General features: G+C 37.3%; 2 protein-coding genes across 3 annotated transcripts; both read right to left on the minus strand.

Moving 5' to 3' along the window:
- Window positions 1-7,121, minus strand: LOC113110084 (mothers against decapentaplegic homolog 4-like). 2 transcript variants are annotated; one of them, XM_026274092.1, is made up of 12 exons: window positions 6,822-7,121; window positions 5,568-5,905; window positions 5,313-5,487; window positions 5,200-5,229; window positions 4,503-4,712; window positions 3,982-4,107; window positions 3,732-3,839; window positions 3,010-3,060; window positions 2,753-2,930; window positions 2,509-2,677; window positions 2,135-2,273; window positions 1-965 (listed from the first exon to the last, which is right to left on the minus strand). In XM_026274092.1, the coding sequence occupies exons 2-12, from the start codon at window positions 5,805-5,807 to the stop codon at window positions 754-756; spliced, it is 1,638 nt and encodes a 545-aa protein (XP_026129877.1). In that variant the 5' UTR covers window positions 5,808-5,905; window positions 6,822-7,121; the 3' UTR covers window positions 1-753. The 2 variants fall into 2 exon arrangements, with proteins under 2 accessions (XP_026129877.1, XP_026129876.1); XM_026274091.1 differs by having other exon boundaries at window positions 2-965; window positions 2,753-2,936.
- Window positions 7,122-13,057: 5,936 nt separating this feature from the next.
- Window positions 13,058-15,265, minus strand: LOC113110088 (neuropeptide FF receptor 1-like). The gene is made up of 3 exons (XM_026274097.1): window positions 14,923-15,265; window positions 14,652-14,751; window positions 13,058-13,976 (listed from the first exon to the last, which is right to left on the minus strand). Exons 1-3 carry the CDS (start codon window positions 15,263-15,265, stop codon window positions 13,058-13,060), a joined length of 1,362 nt encoding a protein of 453 aa, XP_026129882.1.
- Between the last annotated feature and the right edge of the window lie 9,511 nt (window positions 15,266-24,776).

Here is a 24,776-nt window from a genome sequence, read left to right on the forward strand (position 1 = left end):
ATGAAGACAATTTTTTTTTCTGTAAAAGAGCTGCAGAACATTTTTATTCACAGGCTGCAGAGAAGAGAAACTGAAAAATGGAAAGAAAAACACATGCATAAAGTGCTAGAAGTAGTACATGGCTAAAAGAAAAGAAAAAGCCGGTTGATACAGCTTGTGCATGTATGAGTCTAGACTAATACGTCTAGCTATGATTATATCAGAAGCATGCAGTGAGAAACTTGCAAAAAAAAAAAAAGCGCCAATTAGCTGCAAGTAAGAAGCACGAAAGAAACCACATGTCTTCGGTACATGCAACACTTGTTTATACGACTGCGAGTCCAAACCTCTTCTGCTACAAGATTCCCATCGCACTTCCAGACCACAGACGTCTGGCCTGAGAGATTCTGGACTGCATTACAGAGATGATGATGATGATGATCAAACAAAGTAGAAAAATAAATGAAAATGATGACCTGAAAATGGCATCATAATGGGAGACTCTACTGGCTAGTGAAGCAACCGCACCAAGAAAATGTCTGGGAACAAATTCATTTAAACAGACTCAACCGAATCCCAGCATGCACCTCCGCTGTGCATCATCATCATCATCATCATGAAAAACACTTTTGCATATAGATATAGATCAATAAATCCTGTGCACTTCAAGGTCTGAATGTTTCAAGAACAAAAGCAACACAGGTAAAAACAAAGATGATCAAATTGAGTGAATGCAGCTGTGGATCTGATTGGTGTTGACTCTCAGTCTCAGTCTCAGTCCAGCGGCGTGGGGTCAGCGATGGGCATGGTGTGCAGGACCTCGTCCAGCAGCTGCAGCGCGCGGTGCAGGTGGATCTCGATCCAGCAGGGCGTCTCTTTGATGCTCTGTCGGGGGTAATCCGGACCCCAGCCCTTCACGAAGCTCATGCGCAGGATGCAGAGCCGGCGGAGGTCATCCACACCGATTCCAGCGGCCGCAGACAAACCTGCAGGAGCCATGCAAGTTCAACTGTTAAAAAACAGGTCTCCCACAACTCACTGTATCTCATGTTTTTAAATGAACAAGTACTCATTGTGGTTGGTTTTCGGTCCACTGTATTAAACTATGCATACATGCATGATGTATTGTTTAAAAAAAAAGTATATATTCTAAACATCATGCACTTTTTTTCACATAATAGTAATATTTTACTTGATGCACCCTCTTGTGGCCTGACTGAAATTATGCCTTTTAAATTCGATTATAATTAAAATATTGATAATATTTAAGTACAAAATTCGAATTAATTTTTCATCTATATTGACAGTCCCAGTGACCACATGGTGCACTTTACACCAGCTTTTCTCTGGCATGCAATAAAGAACATTTAAATACTAATTCCGGCTTTTTAACTGCACAATTGTTTATTTTTGTTTTTTTTTGAGTCGTATTACAATTCTGACTTTTTTTCTAAATTTTGAGAGAAAAAGTCAGAATTGTAAGATGTAAACTCTGAATTTTAAGAATAAAGTAAAAATTGCAGGATGTAAATTTTAATAAAACAATTATCAGCAAAAATTGTTATAATTGAGAGATACATTCACAATTAAACAAATGAGAATGTTTTTGCTCAGTAACTATATTCTGTGTCAAAAAAAACAACAACAACTGCAAGATGTAAGATCAGAATAAATAAATAAAAAATACATTTTTAAATTCCAAGATGTAGACTCAAAAATGTTGAATTAACTCAGAATTCCGATAAATAGATTTAGATTAAACAAATTCCCAGGAAAAAAGTAAAAATTCCAAGCTGTTAACTCAAAAAAAAAAAGTGTTCACAATTCTGAACAACAGCAAAAATTGCAAGCTAAAACTCAATTCAAATAAATAATTAGCAATTGCTAGATATAAACTTGCAATGATGAATAAAAACACAGGTAAATTTTGAGATCTAAATTTGCGACGGCAATAATTTTTTTTACATTTAAAGTTACAATTCCCTTTATTGTTTTAATTCCGTGATAGAAACCAGCTTCCATACATAACACTACTTCATCAGAAATCATGCATTACGACAGAACTACACTTTATTTTGAAACACCTCTAATGTCTATGCTATTAAAATCTGCGATGATTGTCCGATCCTGAATTAGGTGGAAGTGCATCTCTTACTGATAGCAGGAGCGATTCCTCCCACAGATCCAGGGCCGGGGATGTTTCCGGCCACCGCTGCTGCTTGAGCGGCTGCTGCTGCTTGTGCGGTCGCTGCCTGCTGCTGCATCTGTCTGTGACACTGACGCAGATCAAACACCTGCAGGACACAACACCGCTTCAGATGCACAGCGTCAAGACTGCAGATGCATTATTCTACGTGTTTGAGCCTTGTGTAGTGTTCTGATTATATTTTAAGTGACCGTTCCAATTCAGTTAGTATTAGAAAAGGGTTATGCAGCATAAAAACAATTAAGAGTTTTAAGCATAAAAACAATAAGTGTAACACTGCTCTGAATGGTTGTGCAGACACCAGACGTCCCTCTCGTTCTGACCTTGATGTAAGCGCTGGGGTAGATCTTGTGCACAGCGTCTCCAGGAGCTCGACCGGCTTCACGATCCAAGTAGTAGCTCTGGACGAAGACGGCGTGATCGCTCAGACAGCGAACCCAAACGTCCCCTTCCCCTTTACACTCCAGCTGGACGCCCTTCCCGATGTGCAGTCTGAAAACAGGACACAACACAGCAGATCAAGCCCAGTAATCACCAGCTTCACCGGGGGCACGGCGTCAGCTCTACCTCGCTCTCTCGATGGCCTCCGTTCGGTGGACGTTGCTGAGCTGACCGAGACAGAAGCGGTCTCCTCCGGAGGGGTCCACGTACCCGTCCACGGTCACGATGGGACAGGACGAGGGAACTTTAAAGGTCTCGCCCACCTGAACGTCCATCTCGAAGTAAGCGATGGAGCACCAGTACTCTGGAGCTGCCCGAGAGCAGGAGACCATAAGACACCCGAACACGAGCGAGATTAGATCGAGACAGAATCAAACTCTTACCAGGGTGGTTGGATATCGGTGGCTGGAACGCGATTTCGTTGTGAACGGGCCCTGAGGAGAAACAACACAGATTATCTTTTGGAGTCATAAATCAAAGACTTTAAAGAGGTGCAGTCTAAAATGTGTTACACCTTTATTCCACTCTGCTCAGTCCCTTCTCTGATGATTTCCTGGTTTTATGAAACCCTTCCTCAGAAACAAGTGTGTTGAGACACAAGTAAGGTACAAAGCTTTGTTTATAAGAGAAATAATGGATTTAACAGGCAAATGTTACATTTATGTTAAATTATTTAAATTCATGTTACATTGTAACCATGCTTTTGCAGTCATGCTACTCGATACATTGTGTCGTTTTTTTCCAGTTGATCACAAATTTAAAAGAATTCAGAAATATTTATTGTTTCTTTTCTCAAATCTTCACCGTCTTAAGTCGTTAAATTATGGGTTTTATAGGAAACAAGTTACTGAAACATGGGACAGTATCCATAAACGAATAAGTCGTAAGAATTAATTATATTTATATCGGCCCTGCTCGTATCCTGCAAGTGCAAGTTTTTTTTTTTTTTTTACATATTTTTTTTGTATTGTTGATAATTACAAGCATGTTCCTCTTATTGTATGCTATTGTTGAGAAAAAAACTCCGGACTAGGGATGTCATGAGAAACAATACTACGGTACCAAATTGGTTTTTACATTTCAAAATCTGAGGCGAGACACTCACAGAAGTGTGCTGGATGGGCCATGGGCGGATGATGCTGGAGGTGACCGTTCTGATGGTGAGGCACGGTGGGGGGGAAGTTACTGTTCCTCGTCCAGCTGGAGCCGGCGTCTGTGGACAGAAGAGCAGAGAGCACACGTCTGACTCCGGACATCACATCTACTCATATGCTCTGAATACTGAATGCAGGAGATGCTGAAAAGCTTTCGGACTCTAGGAGGAGCTGCTGGGTGGAGGTTCACTGAGGGCTTACTGTGGTGGTACGTGGAGGGCTGGCCGGGGGGGAAACCATTCTGCTGTGAGCCCTGCCCCGTCCCAGAGGCAATCTGCAGCAGACCATCGCTGCTGTGGCTTCCTGAGAGAACACTATTGGGCTGAGCTGGGGAGAGAGGGCGGCATGCACACGTCAACACACACACACAAACAATGAAACACCAGGACTGGACGGCGTGACCGCGAGCGTGCATCACTGTACGAGCCATTCAATATAATGGCATCAATGCAAATCTTAATATATAGTCCTGTGGACTTTTACATATACAGGAAGTTGCTCAACATGTCCCACTCTGTATTTTCGCATTAGTTTATGTTTCTATGCAGTTCTCATGTGCAAACAACAAAGCAGTTTAAAGGCTATAGCAAAACTTCTACGGTCACAGCACCGAGCCCTGTTGCACACCAATGAAGAATGAGACGCCTCCACGAACGAGAAAGCTTTTCAGCATGGCCTATGCGTTTAAGGATATGAGCGAGCGACTGTGAAGCGTGTCGTACTTGTGGATCCCACTGCGATGCTGGAGAAGGCGGAGGTGGAGGCCGAGCTGCTGCCCTCTGCTGGCGGGAGCATGGAGGGCGTGTTGAAGGGCTCCTGGGCCACCGGGCGAGAGGGAGGGTGTTGAATCGTCTGCATGTGTCCCTCAGTGCTGGGCAGAGACTGCTGGCCTTCATAATCATACTCGTCCTTCACCATCAGACCCGACGGACCTGAAAACAGGGGTGAACCGCTATGAAAATTTTGGCCGATACTGATAACCGATAATTCTTAATATATACATGATGTTGTTTTGTGTCGTGTGTGCACATGTATTTTGTATTAAAATTAAAAATACTTCTAAATACATAATAGATATGCAGTATATATACACAACATAATGTGTTGTATAACAATCATTTATAGTATTGTGTTTTAACGTGACAGCAGTCTAATAACTTTGGTGAAGCATGTGCCCTTAAAGGGACAGTTCACCCAAAAATAAAAATATCTGTCATCATTTTCTCTCCCTCCAAACCTTAATGAATGTCTTAATAGATATTCATAGATACAGTTATTTGTACCCACTGACTCCCATAGTATGGGAAAAAACTACTATGGAGGTCAATTCTGACCATCACCTGTTCGTTACCAATATTCTTCAAAATAACGTTTGTTTCACACAAGAGAGAAACTTTTTTCTCATAGAGTATCACTCACCAGAGCCTGAAAGTGTAAGTCCAGATAAATCTAGAAGAAAACACAGGATAGTTGAATTAAGTCAAGGCCATCATGAACAAGCTTTACGCTATTTAAACAAACATTAAACGCACCTATTCCTGGAGACACGACTCTCTCGTAATGGTAAGGGTTCACACACACGCTGTCACACTTCAGGTCAAAGGCAAACTGGCAGTACTTGACGTGTTTCAGCTCGTTCTTATGAAGGTCCGGCCATCGCCACAACCGTGCATAGATGACATGTGGGAATCCTTTACGACCAGCCACCTAAAGGCAGAAGAGAGGACCACACACATGTATATACACACAGATTCAGTGTGAAGAGTGTGGATGCGGTCCTGTCGCACCTGCAGACGGCCGTCTAGTGTTCTCTGTATGGTCACACATTTGCTGGGATGAGCGCCGTTGGTGGTGATGGCGGTGATGAGCGAATCCAGCTCGTCTTTCTTCTCCTTCAGTTTCTTCACCAGACTCTCAATGGCCCGTTTGGCGAAGGTCTCGCTCTCGCCGCCTTGTCTGTGACACATCAGACTGTGCACGATGCTCAGACAGGCGTCGTTACTAGTGGGGGGGTTTGTGATGGACATCCTGCGCTGGTTATAGGCTTCAGAGAGACTCCGGTGTGCTGCTTCAGACTCGTTTCAGCAATGCACTGCCGCCAGTGAAGAGTCCATCCAAACTGTACCTGCGGAAGAATTGAGATTGATCATGTTAATGAGCGACTGACGGTTCTTCCTCAATCATACTGCATGCTTTTATAGGAAACAAAATATCAGAGATTAGTTAATATTAAGGAAACATGTTTCTGCAACCACTAAAAAAAAATAAAAAAATAAAAATAAAGTAATTGCAACTTTATATTTCTCAGTTCTGTCTTTTTCCTCGCAACTGTGAGTTTGCATCCTGGGATTCTTTCTGACTACTTTTCACAGCACCGTCAGAAAAACGTAAACATTAAGAAAAAAATTCAACTCATAATTCTTACATTTTCTCATGAGTTTAAATCATGCAATTTTCACTTTATAACTCAAAATCATTTATATAATTATATAATTGTGAAAGTCAGTCACAACTTCCTTTTTTATTTTAAATTCAGTGGCTTCTTTCGTATATGTATATGGAAAACATAAAACATTTATATATAAAAGACACATTATGTATTCAAATATAAATAAAATATATAAAAATACTATACATGTTAAATATATAATTATAATAAATTTAAATAAAATAATTGTATAAAATAAAAATGCGATTTGTTTTACGTCAGAACTTCAATTTCATATTCGGATATCGGTTTTAGTAAACCATGAGCTGCAGTGATCCTGATCAATCCTCTGACAGCACAAACTAAGAGTTTAACAAGCGTCTCACACCACGATAAGTGACTTCAGACAAGCTGTGAAGACTTATAGAGGTGTAGAAGAGCCGTGAACTCGTGAATGTGAAGAGTGATGTACAAATGAGCTGAGGCGCATGTAAACAACGTGAGCATAACATGCTAATGCTAGCACACAAGCGGCTGTTGATATATATTTTAACTTATGATGTAGACAAACTAAACACATTTAAATGTAAAAATGTGTATTGAAATGGCATACCTGTTCTGTGTCCTGTAAACGAGTCTGTGTTTATCCGTCCAGTTTCGATGGTTTTGAAGTGAATCTTGTTAGCGGCTAACCGCGCGTAACACACTTGAGCGGACTTTACAACTATTTAAAGCGACGACAGACGTCAAGAGCTCTTCATTTGAGCGAGAACTCTGTTAGACGTTGTTAAGCGCAATATATATGTTAAAAGAATGACAGAAGCGGTCACTGGGCTCAACAAAAATAAACAATGTTAACCGCGAGAGTCTCGACGCACCTCACGCCCTACTGCGCAATATGGCGAGCTGCGCATGCGCACTGCTCTCAATCAAAACAAGACACACCGAGAAATAAATAAATAAATAAATAAAAATATGTTTTCTTTAGATTGGTCGGTTATTCAATATATAATTTAGGAAAATATAAATTAATTCAAAAAATTAATATAAAAAAATGTATTGACTAAACATCTCTTTTCTTTATTTAAAGTTGATCTAGACAATCTCGGATTTGGATCAAATGATTCACAACACACGCTCTGAAGCGAGGACTTCGAAACTGTGAGTCATTTTGCGTCGCGTGGTTTTCCCATCAGTAAGTGCTTTTTAAAATCATTAGTTTATTTTTATTTTATTTTATTCATAATAAAGGTATATTATTTAATCATTTAATCCAATATTTTACTTAGGCTATATAATATGCATTTGAATCAAATCTTTTTTATTATATTTATTTCATTCACATGTATGAATTTATCACTCATTATTCATTGTTTTTAAATTAAATGTATATATAAAAAAAAGTTTAATTCAAAGTTATTTAGAATGTGTTCTTTGCAAAACAAAAATTGAAAATATAAGGCAATTTAACTAAAAACATTTTATTAGAACATTTTTAATTTTATTTATTTGGTGCAATTTTTTTATTTTTTATTATGTAATGTTACTGTTAATTTCTTAAAATCAATATTTCTTTTAACTATGTTACCTACTATTTGCTAATAAAAATTAAGTTTGATTTATTAGATGCATGCATGCATGAGAGAACATTTGCTTAAGTGAACATCAACAGGTTTATTCACATCACACACAAACTCTGCAAAGCTCAGCGATCAAGAATGAATACATTTCCTGACAGATTCAACACTGCAAGAAAAAAATATATAACATAGAAAAATTTAACAATGTATTGCAATTTTGTGCCAGTACTTTAGGTTAGTAGAATTGTTTGACAGTGAATAAAGCTTTTCTGGGATTGAAATAATTTTAAATGCTTTTATATATATATATATATATATATATATATATATATATATATATATATATGTTTTACTACATGAAAATCATGACTATTTGAAAATCTGGAATCTGAGGGAGCAAAAAAATCTAAATATTAAGAAATCATCTTTAAAGTTGTTCAAATTAAGTTCTTAGCAATGCATATTACTGATCAAAAATTACGTTTTAAATACATTTACGGCAGGATAATTACTAAATATCTTCATGGATCATGATCTTTACTTAATATCCTAATGATTTTTGGCATTAAAGAAAAATCTAAAATTTTGTCCATTCAATGTATTGTTGTCTATTACTACAAATTATTTTGTATGCTATGTTTTGTTCACAGTACACATACATAATTAATGTTTATTTATACATTATATGTTATTGCTACTCTGTCTGACCAAAGTCGTGAACATTATGGAGCTGTATTCGCAGCTGTATCACTGAACATCCACTAGGTGTCAGTGTAAAGTCATTCAGGGGGGATGTAACAGCATTAGTTTGATGAGATGATGTGTGTTCAGCATCACTCTGAAAGAGGACTAATTAAGGGCTGGATTGCTGTGATTGGGAAATCATAAGCGGCTCAAACATTAGTAGTTTTCCTGATGCTTGATTTGAATGCTTGATTAAGCTTCCCTGCAGGTGGCTGATGGCAGCATTCATTGTGCTTCTTTTGATTCTTTCTATACATACAGCACCAGTGACATCACGACGAACAGTGATGGGAGGGTGAAGTCAGGTTTTAACCACAGCCTTCATTCAGACTCCAGCTGTGCTGTTCAGAGATTCACCAACATCAGGCTATAGATAGACAGCAGCGCTGGGAAGAAATGGACTGTCATATAGAAATATTTCATCTAAAAATTACATTTTTTTTAATTGACTTGCACTGATGTCACTCCGAACCTTCTGCGCTTTTGTTCTTTTTGGGAAAGGAGATGATTTGAAGGGACTCCTCTATGCACACAATGCACTACATTTCAAATGAAAGTAATCCAAAATTTAAACCGATTTTGAAATGTATAATTTAAAAATGTATATGTTTGAAAACTGCCATGCATTTGGATTTCATAACTTTATCAAACAAATTCAAATGTTGTCATTTATTATTGCTATTTGCATCGATGTGATTTTAACTGACAGCAGGTTTTATAAAGGTTAATTTATGAGAAAAAGAAACTGACAGATATTTGTTCTTGTTTTAATCAAATACACTGTATTTTGTTCAATTTCACAGACATGTGCACTGGAAAACAAGACAAATACTGAGGAAGAGATTCGTTTTTTTGCAGTGTGTGCAACATTTTTAATGCAAGGATTTCTGCTCAGATTTTAGTACCATTACAGAAATCTGACCGGTTTCAATTCTGTATGACAGAGAAGTATGCGATTAGTTGGTGAAAATATAATTTCAAATATTAGTAGATTATTTGTAATAACGTACAAATAATAGTTTGAACATTTTTTGTCCAAGATTAACAATTTAACATTTTTTATGCAAGTTACAAGTTTCAACACTATTTTAAAATAAATCAGTTTGATATAATTTAAGTTGAACGTCATTTGCATGACCAAGTTGATTATACTTAAAAAAAAACTGAATTTAAGTTTTTATCATTTTATTTTTTTACTGTAATCCAAATAATTTAGCAAATGCGATTTCAAGTACCTAAATCACACTATTAATTTGTTTTATATTAATTTATTGTACAAGGGAAAGATTACGAGGGAATAATATATTACATTTCAGTTCACATGGTATGATTTCAGAAGACTTGCAGCATAATTGAACTTGTTCTCCTGTGCAGACAGGTTTGATTGTGAGTAAACGACTGAAGAAATCCTGAAGTGCTGACTATTTCTTTCATGAAATCTAATCGAGAATCTTTAAATTTTTAGTCATCTCAAATTTTAGTCATCAGTAAAATTATTGGTAATGAAAAATTTTTCTCATTCCATAATGCTAACCTAGATGCTAATGTTGTTTTACGTGCATAAATTACACATTAAAAGAAAATGTATTTGATTTTTGTTATTAAGCGGATGAAAATAAGTGTGCGTCTGGTTCACACACTCATATCTGTCATATGAATAATTCCCACTGTTACAGTGAAAGAAAACACCACAAAACTCCTAATTACATCTAGCAGTGTTTTAAATCTTAAAGGCTGGGCTGTTTTGCGTGGTTGTGCCCCCCGTGGGTTTATTCTAACGCTCCACATGACGTGGGCCGCAGAGACACAGAGAGAAAAGGTTGGAAGTAGATGGAGGCAGATTATAATTCCCTTCACCTACAGGGAAATGAGTCACTAACATCAGGGACAGAGAGCCAGTGTTTGCTGATGTTTAACCCGTGTGACATTCACTTACTAAATATGACACAGACATCAACATCCCCTACAAAACCAGACACTGTATCTCTAAAACACTAAATCATTGTTTAAAGTTCTCTCGTATAAACTGTCAGCAACAGCAAGACAAACAACATCTAAAAATAAAAGCGTGATGTGGTGCAGAATATTACACATAAGGTATACTCACACTAATAAACCTTATAAAAACCTCAGTTTCACAGAGTAATGCACGTCGTGTTTCATGATAAATGACTGACTCCATGTGCCATTACTCACAGTGATACAAATATTAAAGAAAATGTAAACAAAGTCATTCTCATATTAGAAATTCCTCTGCAGATAAATCAATCTCACTCGGGAGCTTACGTTTCTTTAGCTCATTCTGCAAAAGAACAGAACAGAATATAGTATGTAGCGGCTCATTCATGATATATTTAGGACAGAAACACAACAAAAAGCCAGACAGGATTTGATTAGACTGAAAAAGTGGCCGTTATTTACTAAAATGATGTCAGTGGAAAGGAAACTTTATGAAGACATATATTTGTTGTTTAGCAGAATGTCCCTCATGAGTAAGACCAGCGACATTCATTAAGAAAGTAAACGTTGATCTCATATTGACTTTAATAACGTGTGGTGGCTGTAAACGTAGAGCAACACAGCTTCATCTAAACACATCGGAGGACATTCAATCCTCCAGACACATCACGAGTAATCGTCATCTTCCAGCGTATTCTGGCTGGTCATCTCTCAAGGGAAATGATGAGAGAGGCTCACGGTGCTGTAATCTGCTGCAGTTTTCCTGTCATTTTCTCACAAGTGCTTCCGTTTGTCAATAGCTCTACTGTTTTTCTACAGAGAGCGAGATCTATTCTTTAAATGTCAGCTCAAACACTTTTCCTCCATTAAATGTTCAAATGCCTCACAAACGTTTCCAGCCAGATGTTCCTTAGAATCTGATGCAAAGATATTAAGGAATATCACGTTCATCTTGTGCATTTAACTCGTCTCTAATTAATATTCATGATTAGTTCATAAAACGACCTACATTTTTACAAATCACAGTATGCACGCAACTAGATTATGAATGTCAAATTAAATGCCTCGCAGCAAGCTGTGATGAGTTAGTCAGATATGACATTTACGGTGTAGTGGAAATACTTTTGTTTTTAAATAACATTTTATTTAGCATGTGTGCATTTAAGTGATCAAACGTGTTACAGTAGATTTCTATTTCAAATAATATCTTTTTTTTTTACTTTGTGTTCATCTGTGAATCCTGAAAAATAAAATGCATCACAGTTTCCACAGAAATATTGTGCAGCAAAACTGTGTTCAACACTGATAATAATCAGAAGTGTTTCTTGAGCAGTAAATCATCATATTATTCTGATTTCTGAAGATCATGTGACACTGAAGACTGGAGGAATGATGCTGAAAATACAGCGGAGCATCACAGAAATAAATTACACTTTAACACAGATTCACACAGAAAACAGTTCATTTAAACTGTAATAATATTTCACTATTTTTACTGTATTTTTTATTAAATAAATGCAGCCTTGGTGAGCAGAAGAGAATTAATATTTTCTCATAATTTAGTGTCCATAAATGATTTATTATTTATTATTATCTATTTATTCATATGAATATGACCCTATGAAATCAGTTACATTTTTTCCGTTTGAATTTTTCTTGAATTGAATGTTATTAATCAAAAAGCATCTCATTAAAATCATTAAAAAAATCTCACATAAATATATTATTTAACAAAAATCACATGTTTAGGGCCCAAGGGATTTTTATGTATTTATTTTCTTTCCTCACCACACCAAATTCTGTAATAACATATCTAATTATTTGTATGCATTAAAAAAACGAATAAAATTGATTGTTACAATAACCTTCCTCAGAAATTATGTGTAGTGTATTTAAATATTTATTTTAAAAGAAAAGAAAAATTAAACATGATTATTCCTTAAAAAATTTAATTAACTAATTAATTTTAGTATTAGTACATTACACTGAAAAATAGTAGGTTAAAATATTTCTGGCACAATGTCTTCAAGTTAAACCGAACTTTTATTTTGAAAGGTTGCTGTGAATACCTGTTAAGTTTCTGAATGTACATGATATAGTTTCTCTCAAATAAAACGGCAAAAGGCTCATGAAGTGACTCTTTTAGAACAGTTCTGGAGAGGTTGTAAGAATAAGAAATCAAATTTAAATTTATAAATTAAATTTAAATTAAATTCAATTAAATTAATGCATTTAGCAGACTTACAGTGCATTCAGGCTAACAATTTTTACCTATCATTAGTTTAAATTTAAGTATTAAATATTAAAATTTAAGTAGTTGTGAGATTTACAGACACTGGTACATATTGCGATTTGATTTAAGTGTAATGACCTACTTTTGATTAATTCATCGAAATTTGATAAATACAGTAAATTATGTCTTTATGACTGTATTTTCTGATTACATCCACACTGCAGAAATCATAGGGCTCTACATGAAGCAGCTTCCAGAGCTTAAAGCGTGACTAAGAAATTGAGAACCGAAATACCAAGCACCAATAAATCTCTCTAGCTCATACATCAGGTTTCAAAGCTCCCAGGCGCTGTATATTTTCCCTCCTGCTGAAGACACCTTCTCAATCTCAAAGTGAACTTCTCTTTTTATAGACGTGCTGCTGTTTCCCCCTTCGGCTGAAGAGCCCTTGGTGTCCATCGAGCTCCTGCGGTGCTCCAGCTCCAGACGGACACATCCCGTCAGGTCACTTTCGGTGAAGATCCGGTTGGTTCTCGAGCCTAAGCTGAGCGGGTGTCCGCTAGCAGCCGTATTCAAAGGGCTTCCAGCTCTGAGTCGTTTGACGCTGAATCTCGTCTTCTCTCGGCCCCAGCAACAAACCTGATGCTGACACGCGGCCTGGAAGCCTCTCTTGAAGTTCTCGTTGAAGTAGCCGTAGATAATAGGGTTGACGCTGGAATTGGAGAAGGCCAGCCAGTGAGAGAGAGGGAACACATAGCTAGTGAGGAGCTCCAGACTGTCCTCGTCTGGACGGGCGTAATCGGTCAGCAGCATGAGCGTCCACAGAGGCAGCCAGGACAGCATGAAGAGCACAGCCACCACCATCAGCATCTTAATGACCCGGATCTTTCTTTGAGACGCGGGGACATCGGGCTGCTCGGCTCGGGCCAGGACGGCTGTGGCGTACAGCTTTGCTCCGATCCGGCCGTACATGAGCATGATGAGCGCCAGGGGAATGACGTATACGTGTATGAACAGGACGGTGGTGTACACTTTCCTCATCTCTGGGTCGGGCCAGGTCTCGTAGCAGGAGTACAGCGGGTATGTGCTGTTGTCACTGTGAACCATGACGTGCCCTTTCTCTTGCTGGACGGTTAACATTAACACGGAGGGAAACATTATGGTGAGAGCCAGCACCCATATCATCCCTATAGACACCTTTGCCACAAAGAGCGTAAGTTTGGGCTTGAACGGGTAAACGATGCAGCGAAACCTGGGTTTCAGACGAGGAGAAAACACACGGGGACATTAACCCAGATTTAATTTTCCCTCACCCCTGATATATGTGTGTGTGTGTGTAATTCTAATAAATTAACTCACATTTAAGCATATGTTATTATGTTTCACTTATGTTTCACACATCTTGAGGAGCTTTGTTAATACTTAATCCATGAAAATGGTGCAATAACTTTACATTTATAAACAGAATTATAAACATTCTTTAGCATCGTTTACTGATGAATAAATTTGTACATACGTAAAAGGGTTTTCCATGTCATCAAAACACTGGTATATCTCAGCGTCTATCCTAACATACAGGTTAATTACACTGACCTGCATGCAAATGTTCATGTTTTCATGCTTTTATCACGCATTACCAGCTCATCTAGCTGTAAGTACTGCTGACTGAGCTCAGCTTTCACAGTCCTGGTCTAGTGTTTTCAGCACATAACAGAAACAGCATCATGTATCTGTCATAATGACCGCTGCGTTTCGTGAGTCTACACCTCAATCTGCTCTAACAGTGTGTTAATTAGTGCTTCCAGCAGAGCTGCACACTTCAGATACGAGCCACAGCTCACACAATAACACCGCTCGACGGTTTCCTTCACAAACATGTGTTTGTTCAATTCTTATTTCGTTTCATTTCAAGATGATTAACACTTACCTGTCCACAGCAATGGCAACCAATGTGAAAACGGAGGCACAGACGGACGTCCCTTGCACAAGTCCACTCAGTTTGCATATCGTGTTGCTGAAAGGCCAACCTGACAATGACAATAAATGTTTTATTGAAGAACGGTATACCGCGATAATTACCGTTACCGAATTATCAAGCACCAAGCATTCAGTATGCAACTCGGAAACGCTGTGTTGTCTGCGACAGTGAGTTTTGCACAGGTGAATATTGTTACGCATCAAAAACTAGATTTCCACACCTGTGATGAGGTTGTCCACTAGCGTGGTGGGAATGCAGAAGATCCCGACCAGCAGGTCGCTGACGGCCAGATTCAGGATGAAGATGTTGGTGACGGTTCTCATGTGCCGGTTCCTCAGGACTATCACACAGACCAGAGCGTTCCCCATCAGACACAGCAGGAAGATGAAGAGATACGCCAGCGTGAAGAGCGCGGCCGTCGGCAGAGAGTGCTGGTAGTAAGGGAACAGGACGTCGCCCCCTGCTGTGCTGGAGTTAGTGCTGTTGGTCTGGTTGATGCAGGAGACCAGATCTGAGATGATGTAGACGGAGGAGGTATCCCATGATCCCTCAGAGGCCTCCATGAATGCAAAGCAATACTGGGAACAAACACACAAATAAACAAGCTGAATCGTATTCTTCAGTTTCAGCTCTGAAAACCTGTTCTGCTAGTTAATAAAAACGTTCGGGGATTTTTTTTTTTTTAGCTCACAGTTTGGAGTTATGAAAAAATACAAAAACAGAAAAAAAATCATAAGTGCAAGAAAAAAGTCAATGCAATTGTGAGGGAAAAGGTCCCAGTTATATATTTTTTTTATTCCTTGGTGGAAACCAGCTTCCATAAATACTACTGACATTTAGTTTGAGCTATGTTTCTCGCAGTTATGAAAAACACAAAAACACAGAAAAACATCAGAACTGCATGCTATAAATTCAGATTTATTTGTGTCTCTGTCCCTGAATAAAAAAAGAAAATAATTATATATATAATTATTTTTGCATTATTGACACAATGTTTTCCTAATGAATGTTGTTCAGTTGCTTTGACGCAATGTATTTTGTTTAAAGCGCTATATAAATCAACTCCAGGGTGAAAAAATAAAAAAGGTAAATAAACAAAAGGTAATTTTAACTTTTTATCTAATAATTTGGAGGTTATATAGTCCCAGTTATATATATATATATATATATATATATATATATATATATATATATCTGGGACTATATAACCTCCAAATTAATATAATCCAGAAACTAAGATGTTTTTAATCAAAAGTCCAATTAACGTTACACAAAACAGTGGCTTTTGTGAAGTTTCATGTCATCAAAACTAAAATGATAATATCACAATCTCGATTTACAGACAGGTTGTGTTTTATTTGTATAATTTTTTTTTAAATTGCTTTATTATTATTATTATAACTGAAACAAGATAAGACGGGTATATTCTGGGATAAAAAAATAAATAATAAAAATTGCTAATTTCAGAATTGCTTTACTGTCAGATTTGCTAAAAAAAATAAAATAAACAACTTAGCCCACATCATTAAAATCTGTACAATGAATTTAGATGTACAAAAAATATGAAATGTTTAATAACTAAACGTTAATAGCCAAGAAGGTTCATTCTTATAGAAACTGTTGTAAGTTAAATTACATAAATAAACGCTCTGTGAGGAAAAACAGCTCGTTCCAACCGACTTATAACACATCACTTAACGTTACATGTTTTGTTCGTCTAGGAATATGAATGTTTAAGACATATTTATTATCCTTACACCTGAACCTTTTTCCACATTAACAGTGATGTCTGTACAAACGGTGATTCTGAGAGAACTTCATCTCAGGTGCATAAACTGATCAAAGCAGCTGAAATAGTTAATAACATTTGTGTTTTATCAGTTAATGCAAGTCACAAAGATCTTACCTTACTGTCCTTCAGCTCAAAGGGTGAAACAAACGAAGTGGTTTAATAAAATATGTGAAAACAGCTCAGTTCTAATCGTGTCCGTCTCTGATCAACTCTGCACTGACTCCCGCGCGCGCGCCCGTCTCGCGCCACTGATGTTCGATTCACGAACCGGTTGATTCATTTGAACCGACTCGTTTATAAATTACTTGACCATTACGCAAAAGTCATATTTAATAAATGATAATAATATTTATAAATTATCTCAGTTTTGTTTTTGGATTATATTTTATATTAGTGCTTTCAAACAATAATCGCGATTAATTACATACAAAATACAAGTTTTTGTTTACATTATGTATGTGTGCTGTGTATATTTATCATGTATATATAAACACACACACATATGCATGTATATATTTCAGATTTTATTTCTATATATATATATTAAATTTATTTATTTATAGTATAAATTATATGAATACAAATATAGGCATGTAAACACATGTAAATATTTTTAAAAGTATGTGTGTATATTTATATATACATATTAAATACACACAGAACACACACATATTTTGTGTGGGATTAATGATTCGCCAGAACTATTTTATATATTTATATTAACTGGTAAAAGGACGTTTATGAAGGCTGACCTGAACAAATCCAATCATTTAAACGAACAATTCAAATGAACCGACTCCTGAAATGAATCGCGTTCACACGTCAGGACCATTTGTTCTTTAACGTGCTGCAATTAATCTAATGTAATCATAATTATACCTGCTGAATAATAATCACTGAAACAGAAATTACTCTAAATAATTACATTAAGTAAGGCGTTTATTATGAATGCTAAAACTAATATAATTAGAGCATGTTTTCAAGCTATAATTGACTCACACATATTCATAATTAGGTCGACATACAGTACTAGAGTTACATTACTGCAAGGGAGACTAATTTCTCAGTTTAATACATTAATCTGGGCAACACATTCATGACTAAATGATTCAGTGTATCGAACAAATCAATGATTCAGTAACCCTGCAGGAGGCACTTGGTTCGTTCCCGAATAAATCAGTCGTCTGAACAAATCGTTTAAAGGAATGACTCAATGACTCACTCAGTAAGATGCTGTCACCTGCCATCAGTTTACTTTTATATTTAAGATAATTTCATATTTGTATATTTATTAAAACAAAAACAAACCTTATTCATGCAGCTGTAATTTTGCAGCTATAAGTGCATACAAGGCTACATGTGAGCTTTACTACATTTGTCTGTGGATGGAAAGATCTGTTTTGTTGATTCTGATTTAATTTGATTGCTAACAGTCTTATAGTGTCTCATTATATTAACTGTAATTATTAGTTACATTTAACTATTTAATATGAAAAATGATGCATACATTTAATAAGGTTAGTAAAAAGACATAGGCAAAAATTATCTGGAAACCAAATAAGTCAATTTTAGTATGCAGTTGTGAACTTTTATATTCATATAAAATATAATTTCACAGCAACAAAATTATGGCCAGTGAAAATTTTGGAAAACCACTAGCTACATTAGCTGGTGAGGCAAAACAGCTAATGCAATGTAGTTCCTGTGGCTTGGTGGTAGAGCATTGTGTTAGCAGCACAAAAGGTCATGGGTTCAATTCCCAGGGAACACACATACTGGCTAAAAAAATGAAATAAATGTATAGCCTGAATGCACTATAAGTAGCTTTGGATAACAGCATCTGCTAAATGCATAAATGTAATGTCAAGCCCTGCATCTGATGTGCATTAAACCCAAAAATAGCAATTTCAGACTACAATGCAGCAGTTTTATTCTCTGAGAAAACACATGTCTTAAGATTACTTTATGCTCCATAATGTCATTGTACCAGCTGTTTTTCCTTCGAGCTAAAGATAATAACTCTTATGAAGCACCTGTATGTGGGTAATTCTCCATCAACACCTGTGAAATATAAAGATCTCATTTAAATATATTTATTCTGAGCATGCATCTTTTATTTAATTTAACATATTAATAGCTGCAAGAGCTATTGCTGTGATAACTGCCATTAAACAATATGAAAATGATGGGTCAGAAAGCATCTGCACAGATATTAACAGTGTTGGGCAGTAAGGGGTTATTAGTAACGCGTTACTGTGACTGAAGTTATTTTTGAAAGTAACTAATACTGTAACCCATTACTTTTTAAATAAATTAAGTCTGTTACCTTTACCATATGGTGCATTGTCCATTACTTTTTAAAAAATTAAATAATTTTGACTAAAGTGCAGCCTAACCAGTTTGGGGTTCGTGAATCATTTGAGTCTGTTCGGGAGCTCGGAGCGGGATCGCGAATCATTTGAGTCAGTTTGGGGATCGCAAATCATTTGAGTCAGTTTGGGAGTTCGGAGCGGGATGGCGAATCATTTGAGTCAGTTCGGAGTGGGATCGCGAATCATTTGAGTCACTTCGGGAGTTCGGAGCGGGATCGCGAATCATTTGAGTCACTTCGGGAGTTCGGAGCGGGATGGCGAATCATTTGAGTCAGCTCGGAGTGGGATCGCGAATCATTTGAGTCACTTCGGAGCGGGATCGCGAATCATTTGAGTCAGTTCAGGAGTTCGCAGCGGGTTCGCGAATCATTTGAGTCAGTTCAGGAGTTCGCAGCGGGTTCGCGAATCATTTGAGTCACTTCGGAGCGGGATCGCGAATCATTTGAGTCAGTTCAGGAGTTCGGAGCGGGTTCGCGAATCATTTGAGTCACTTCGGAGCGGGATCGCGAATCATTTGAGTCAGTTCAGGAGTTCGGAGCGGGTTCGCGAATCATTTGAGTCAGAGGTTCGCGAATCATTTGAGTCAGAGCATTCGGAGCATGAATCATTTTAATCAGTTCGGGAGTTTGGAGTGTGAATCATTTTAATTAGTTCGGGAGCTCGGAGCGGGATGGCGAATCATTTGAGTCAGTTTGTGTATCGCGAATCATTTGATTCAGTTTTTGGAGTTCGGAGCGTGAATCATTTTAATTAGTTCGGGAGCTCGGAGCGGGTTCGCGAATCATTTTTATAATCAATAATAACACTTCCTCCAGTGAAAAAGTGTTCTGGTCTGAATCAGGAGAGAAATCTGCACAGATCAAGCAGCGTTTAAACAGATCTAAACTAATCTGTGAGAGACAACAGCAGATGCACTTTTTCACTGGAGGAAGTGTTATTATGGATTATAGACTCTATGTGTTTGAGTTAAAATCATCTTAATGCTGGATTTGTTTCATCTTTTGTCTTCTCCAGATGTTCACTGATGGACTGGAGTGCTGTGGATTATTGTGATGTTTTTATCAGACTCTCATTCTGACGGCACCCATTCACTGCAGAGCATCCAGGTGCAAGTCCAAAAACAAGATTGTTAGACCTACTCACACTCTGTCTCTTCTTCTTCTTCTTAAATAACCTGTTGCTTCAAACTCCTTTTACAAGATCTCCTTTTATCAGATCTCAACGCAGGGCTGAAGACGTGCATCTGCACAGAGAACGTAAGAATCCCTTCTAATGGTAGTTTTGAGAAGAAGCATGGCACTATATAATATATATTTGATTACGAGGAGGTTAAATTGACAGTCTAATGAAGCTCAGAAAGTCTCAGGTCCCCAGCGGCTTTAACAGAATCCCTCTGAACAAACACAGGCCACTAAAGCTATTACTTGTTGTGAGCTAAAATAGCCTTTCCACTTCCTGTGAGATGCAGCAATCATTAGACCTTGGGTTACACTATTAGTCGGCTTTAATTTAAACTCTTTATATTCACGTAAGCCACAATTCTCTGCAAATAAATCACAATTAGTTTGAAGTGGTTCATGCATCTAAGTCATTATTCCTTGTAGTGGAGATAATCACCATTTTAGCTGTTCGAGTTACTTAGCAACCAAAACGGACTTCCCTTGATAAACATCAAACAAATCAGCATCACAGTGGTCGTCCAAATGAGTTAACGTGTATTTTCATTCATAAGAGGATACAGAAACTCCTGTGTGATGTCTAGACTGGAAAACATAGTTTTTCTGCACTGTTTCTGCAGTGCATGATGGGTAATTCATGAAGAAGAATCCGTTCAGTGTCCTGAAACCTGATTAACAGCTTGACTTAATTAGTTTAGTCTCTAGTATTCTGTTTTTACTCAATGTTACCATATTAAAATCTAAATTAATGATTCATTAATTAACAAATATATTATAGGTAAGATGCAGATGCATGAAAAACAAAGTAAAACACTTTAAAATAATTCACAATAAATAAAACAACCTTTGTTTTCCTGCAGTGAAGTAAACATACAAATACTTTTTGTGACACACACACACACACACACACACACACACACACACACATATATATGATATTAAAGTTAAACTGATATAACAAATGTGAATAATGCTCATAGTTGTTATGTCTGTTTTCAGGTCACATGAGTGAAAGAGTGAAAGATTTGTGACTGTGTAACAGTGCCATCGTGTGGTCATTTATTACAATTACATGAAATATATATATTTTTTAATTCATTCACACAGATGTCAATGCTAAACAAATGTCAGTTCACTGTAGGACTAATATAAAACGTTATATAAAGCATATAAAAATGGGTCCTTCTATCCAACATTCATCCCTTATGATGCTTCTCGTCTTCATTTGAATTGACTGGAGTCAGACTGTACGAGAAATGGACATAAACATCTTCAATTTAGAAACATATAGGTAAAAATCTGCAGAAATATGAAAATTGATTCTTCATCAGGTTTGTAGAAATGTAGCATTGCATCCGTATCTCATCAATTCACTGGAGGAAGTGTTATTATGGATTATAGACTCTATGTGTTTGAGTTAAAATCATCTTTTAATGCTGGATGTGTTTCAGGTTTTATCTTCTCCAGATGTTCACTGATGGACTGGAGTGCTGTGGATTATTGTGATGTTTTTATCAGACTCTCATTCTGACGGCACCCATTCACTGCAGAGCATCCATTGATGAGACACTGATGCAGTGCTACTATCCTGTAGTTTAAGCACCTCAGGAGCTGTTTTCCTGTGGTATGCAAGCGTCTCCCGCAGCTCGGTTCTTGACGTTATCTTCAGCTGGTTTCTCAGGACTGTCAGGCGTCACGTCAGCTCTTTCTGAGTCTCTTGAGTCGTCCTCCAGCGTAAGTCTGCTCCAGGATTCGTGTGTTGGATCCTGATCCTCAGACGGAAAGGTAAAAGAGCACAGCGCTCTCTGCATCATAACGTTCTTCCATTTCACACTTGACTTGGGTCTGGGAGTGTCTGGTTTCTGGAGAGCGTCTGCGGTACACTGTGTGTTTCTGACGGATGAAGGACTCTTGAACTGAACGGACTCTTGTTTCATCTCAGGGGCATCTTCACAGTGTTTGAGATCTTCTTTAAAGGTCTTCAGCCGTGAAACCAAAGAGTGCGCTGATGCTGTGTCAGGCTTTTCCCGTTCATCTGTGTTCGCTTCGGTGATCTTAAGGGGTTTGTGAGTCGATTCCTCATCCGGTGGATCGTGGCTGTTAATGTTTCTGTGTGCATGAGCTTCTTGGATTGCACTAGAATCAATGTCAGGGAAATCAAACTCGGCTGACTCGCTTGAAACATCAGCGAAAGAGAACGAACTCGTGTTGTGACTGTGTGTGTCTGTTGTCGCCGGTCTCGGTCTGTGAACTGTGTTGGCGGTCATCGGGCTGTTGTCTGAGCTGCTGCTGTCCAGTTGTCTGCGCCACAAGCGGCGACTGGTTTTTCTCGGCGGCGGCCGGATCACTGGAGGATTCTGGGTAGACGACGACTCTCTGCCATCATCCTGAATCTCAGAGGAGCCTGCGAGATCAATAACGTGTGAGAAAACTGATTCAGAAGTACACTTTTATCAAATGAAAACATGCATTTCTTTTAATAACGAATGAAAGGAATGCATATTTTTATTCAACAAGGATGCATTAAATTACAAGTATAATGCGACAAAAGATTTGTTTCATATAAATGCTGTTATTTTTAACTTTCTATTCATTTGTCAATCCTGAAAAATAAAATGCATCAGTTTCCACAAAAAATATTGTGCAGCACAACTGTGTTCAACATTGCTAATAATCTTCATGTTTCTTGAGCAGTAAATCATCATATTATTCTGATTTCTGAAGATCATGTGACACTGAAGACTGGAGGAATGATGCTGAAAATACAGCGGAGCATCACAGAAATACATTACACTTTAACACAGATTCACACAGAAAACAGATCTTTTAAATCCTAATAATATTTAACTATTTTTACTATATTTTTGATAAAAATAAATTGCTTCAGTAAGCAGAAGAGAAAAAAAAAGATTAATTCTAAAATGATTTTTATAAGATGTTATGACACATGGGTGTTAAATAGGCAATAAATAGACTTACTATGCATATGCAAATATGTTTATATTTATACAGTTGTACATAATGTGTGTGCACATTTTTATTTTTCTTCTTGATTTCTATTCTCCTGTATATATTTGATTGTACCCAGAGCTCCTACAAACCTCAACCGATTGCTTTCGTCTTCGTGCACACTTGGAGAACTAATATAATTAAATAACATTCAAATGATATGCAAATGTTGTACAGACTGACCTTTAACACAAGAGGATGCCGCAGGTGATGACTGACCCTGTAATGAAAGGGTTAATTACGCAGACGGACTTGAACAAAGCTTGAACAACTTTAAAGATGATTTTCTCAATATTTAGATTTTTTTTGCTCCCTCAGATTCCAGATTTTCAAATAGTTGTATCTCAGACAGATATTGTCTTCTCCTCACAAACCACACATCACTGGAGAGATGATTTATTCAGCTTCAGATGATGGAGAGATGTCCTCTCTGGTTGTGTGCTCCAGGGTCACTCACCTCACGGCTCCGTCTGTGTCTCCTGATGTTGGACAGCATCCGGTAGAGCTGTAGCTGTCTCCGGTATCTGCGGCTGCGGTGCACGTGGACCGGTCTCGTGCGGAGGCTGCGCCGGGACGTCAGCGAGGTGCTGGAGGGCGATGGAGACGAGTCGGTCCCGGAGCTGCACAGCTGCAGGTCTCTGACGCAGCGAGTCATCGGCTTCCGAATCATCGAGTCTTCAGAACGATTACGAAGCATTTCCACTCGCTTCAGCTGCTCCCGGAAGCTCCTGGGCTTGGGCTTCAGAGATCCCGTGAGGTTCAGGATGGGGATCGGCATCTTCCAGATGCGTATGGCTCTCCTGAGCAGTTTGTGCGAGCGGGTGTTCAGGTAGATGGCGGGATGAGCCGCTCCGATGCTCTTGTTCCTGTGAGGGGTTTGTGGAGCATCAGCAGCTGATGACTGGACAGATGAGGACAACATCTCTGCACAGACAGAAACATCTCTTAACCTCTAATGCAATACTCATTCACATATCAGAGACCTGTTTACAAGTTACACCTGCAGCACAGAAGCAGTCATCAGTGTCACAGACGTATATTTGTAGCAATAGACAACGATACATTGTATGAGTCACAATTATACATTTCTCTTTAAAGTCAAAAATCATGAGGATATTAAGTAAAGATCATGTTCCATGAAGATATTTAGTAAATCTCCTACCGTAAATATATCAAAACTTAATGTTTGATTAGTAATATGCATTGCTAAGAACTTCATCTGAACAACTTTAAAGATGATTTTCTCAATATTTAGATTTTTTTGCTCCCTCAGATTCCAGATTTTCTAATAGTTGCATCTCAGACAAATATTGATCTATCATAATAAACAATCCATCAATAGAGAGATCATCTATTCAGTTTCAGATGATGTATAGATCTCAATTTCAGAAAAATTACAATTATGACTGGTTTTGTGCTCCAGGGTCACATGGGCCTATAAGCTACTTTTGTACCTTTTTTTGTAAATCACATTTATATATATATATATATATATATATATATATATATATATATATATATATATATATATATATATATATTTATAATATAATTTTTTTCATCTGTTTTCATAGTTTCTATTATTTATTTATTACGCCTATTTAATCTAAATTAAACTTAAAAATATATTTCCTTGTCAACTAATCAAAGTAAAATAATCTACTTTTTAATATATTTTCTATCTTGATTATTTTATTTCAAGTATTTATGTATTTATTTATGT

The sequence above is a fragment of the Carassius auratus genome, chromosome 10 (assembly GCF_003368295.1).
Source record: "Carassius auratus strain Wakin chromosome 10, ASM336829v1, whole genome shotgun sequence".
NCBI classification, from domain to species: domain Eukaryota; kingdom Metazoa; phylum Chordata; class Actinopteri; order Cypriniformes; family Cyprinidae; genus Carassius; species Carassius auratus.

What these genes read in the sequence shown, in the direction of transcription:
- LOC113110084 (XM_026274091.1), bottom strand. Translation starts at nt 5,807, where the DNA reads ATGTCCATCACAAACCCCCCCACTAGTAACGACGCCTGTCTGAGCATC. An exon ending in ACTTACACTTTCAGGCTCTG is followed by an intron (nt 4,713 to 5,199) that starts GTGAGTGATACT and finishes CCCTGTTTTCAG; the next exon opens with GTCCGTCGGGTCTGATGGTG. An exon ending in GAGGCCATCGAGAGAGCGAG is followed by an intron (nt 2,678 to 2,752) that starts GTAGAGCTGACG and finishes TCCTGTTTTCAG; the next exon opens with ACTGCACATCGGGAAGGGCG.
- LOC113110088 (XM_026274097.1), bottom strand. Translation starts at nt 15,265, where the DNA reads ATGGAGGCCTCTGAGGGATCATGGGATACCTCCTCCGTCTACATCATC. An exon ending in AGTGGACAACCTCATCACAG is followed by an intron (nt 14,752 to 14,922) that starts GTGTGGAAATCT and finishes TGTCATTGTCAG; the next exon opens with GTTGGCCTTTCAGCAACACG. An exon ending in GTTGCCATTGCTGTGGACAG is followed by an intron (nt 13,977 to 14,651) that starts GTAAGTGTTAAT and finishes TCTGAAACCCAG; the next exon opens with GTTTCGCTGCATCGTTTACC.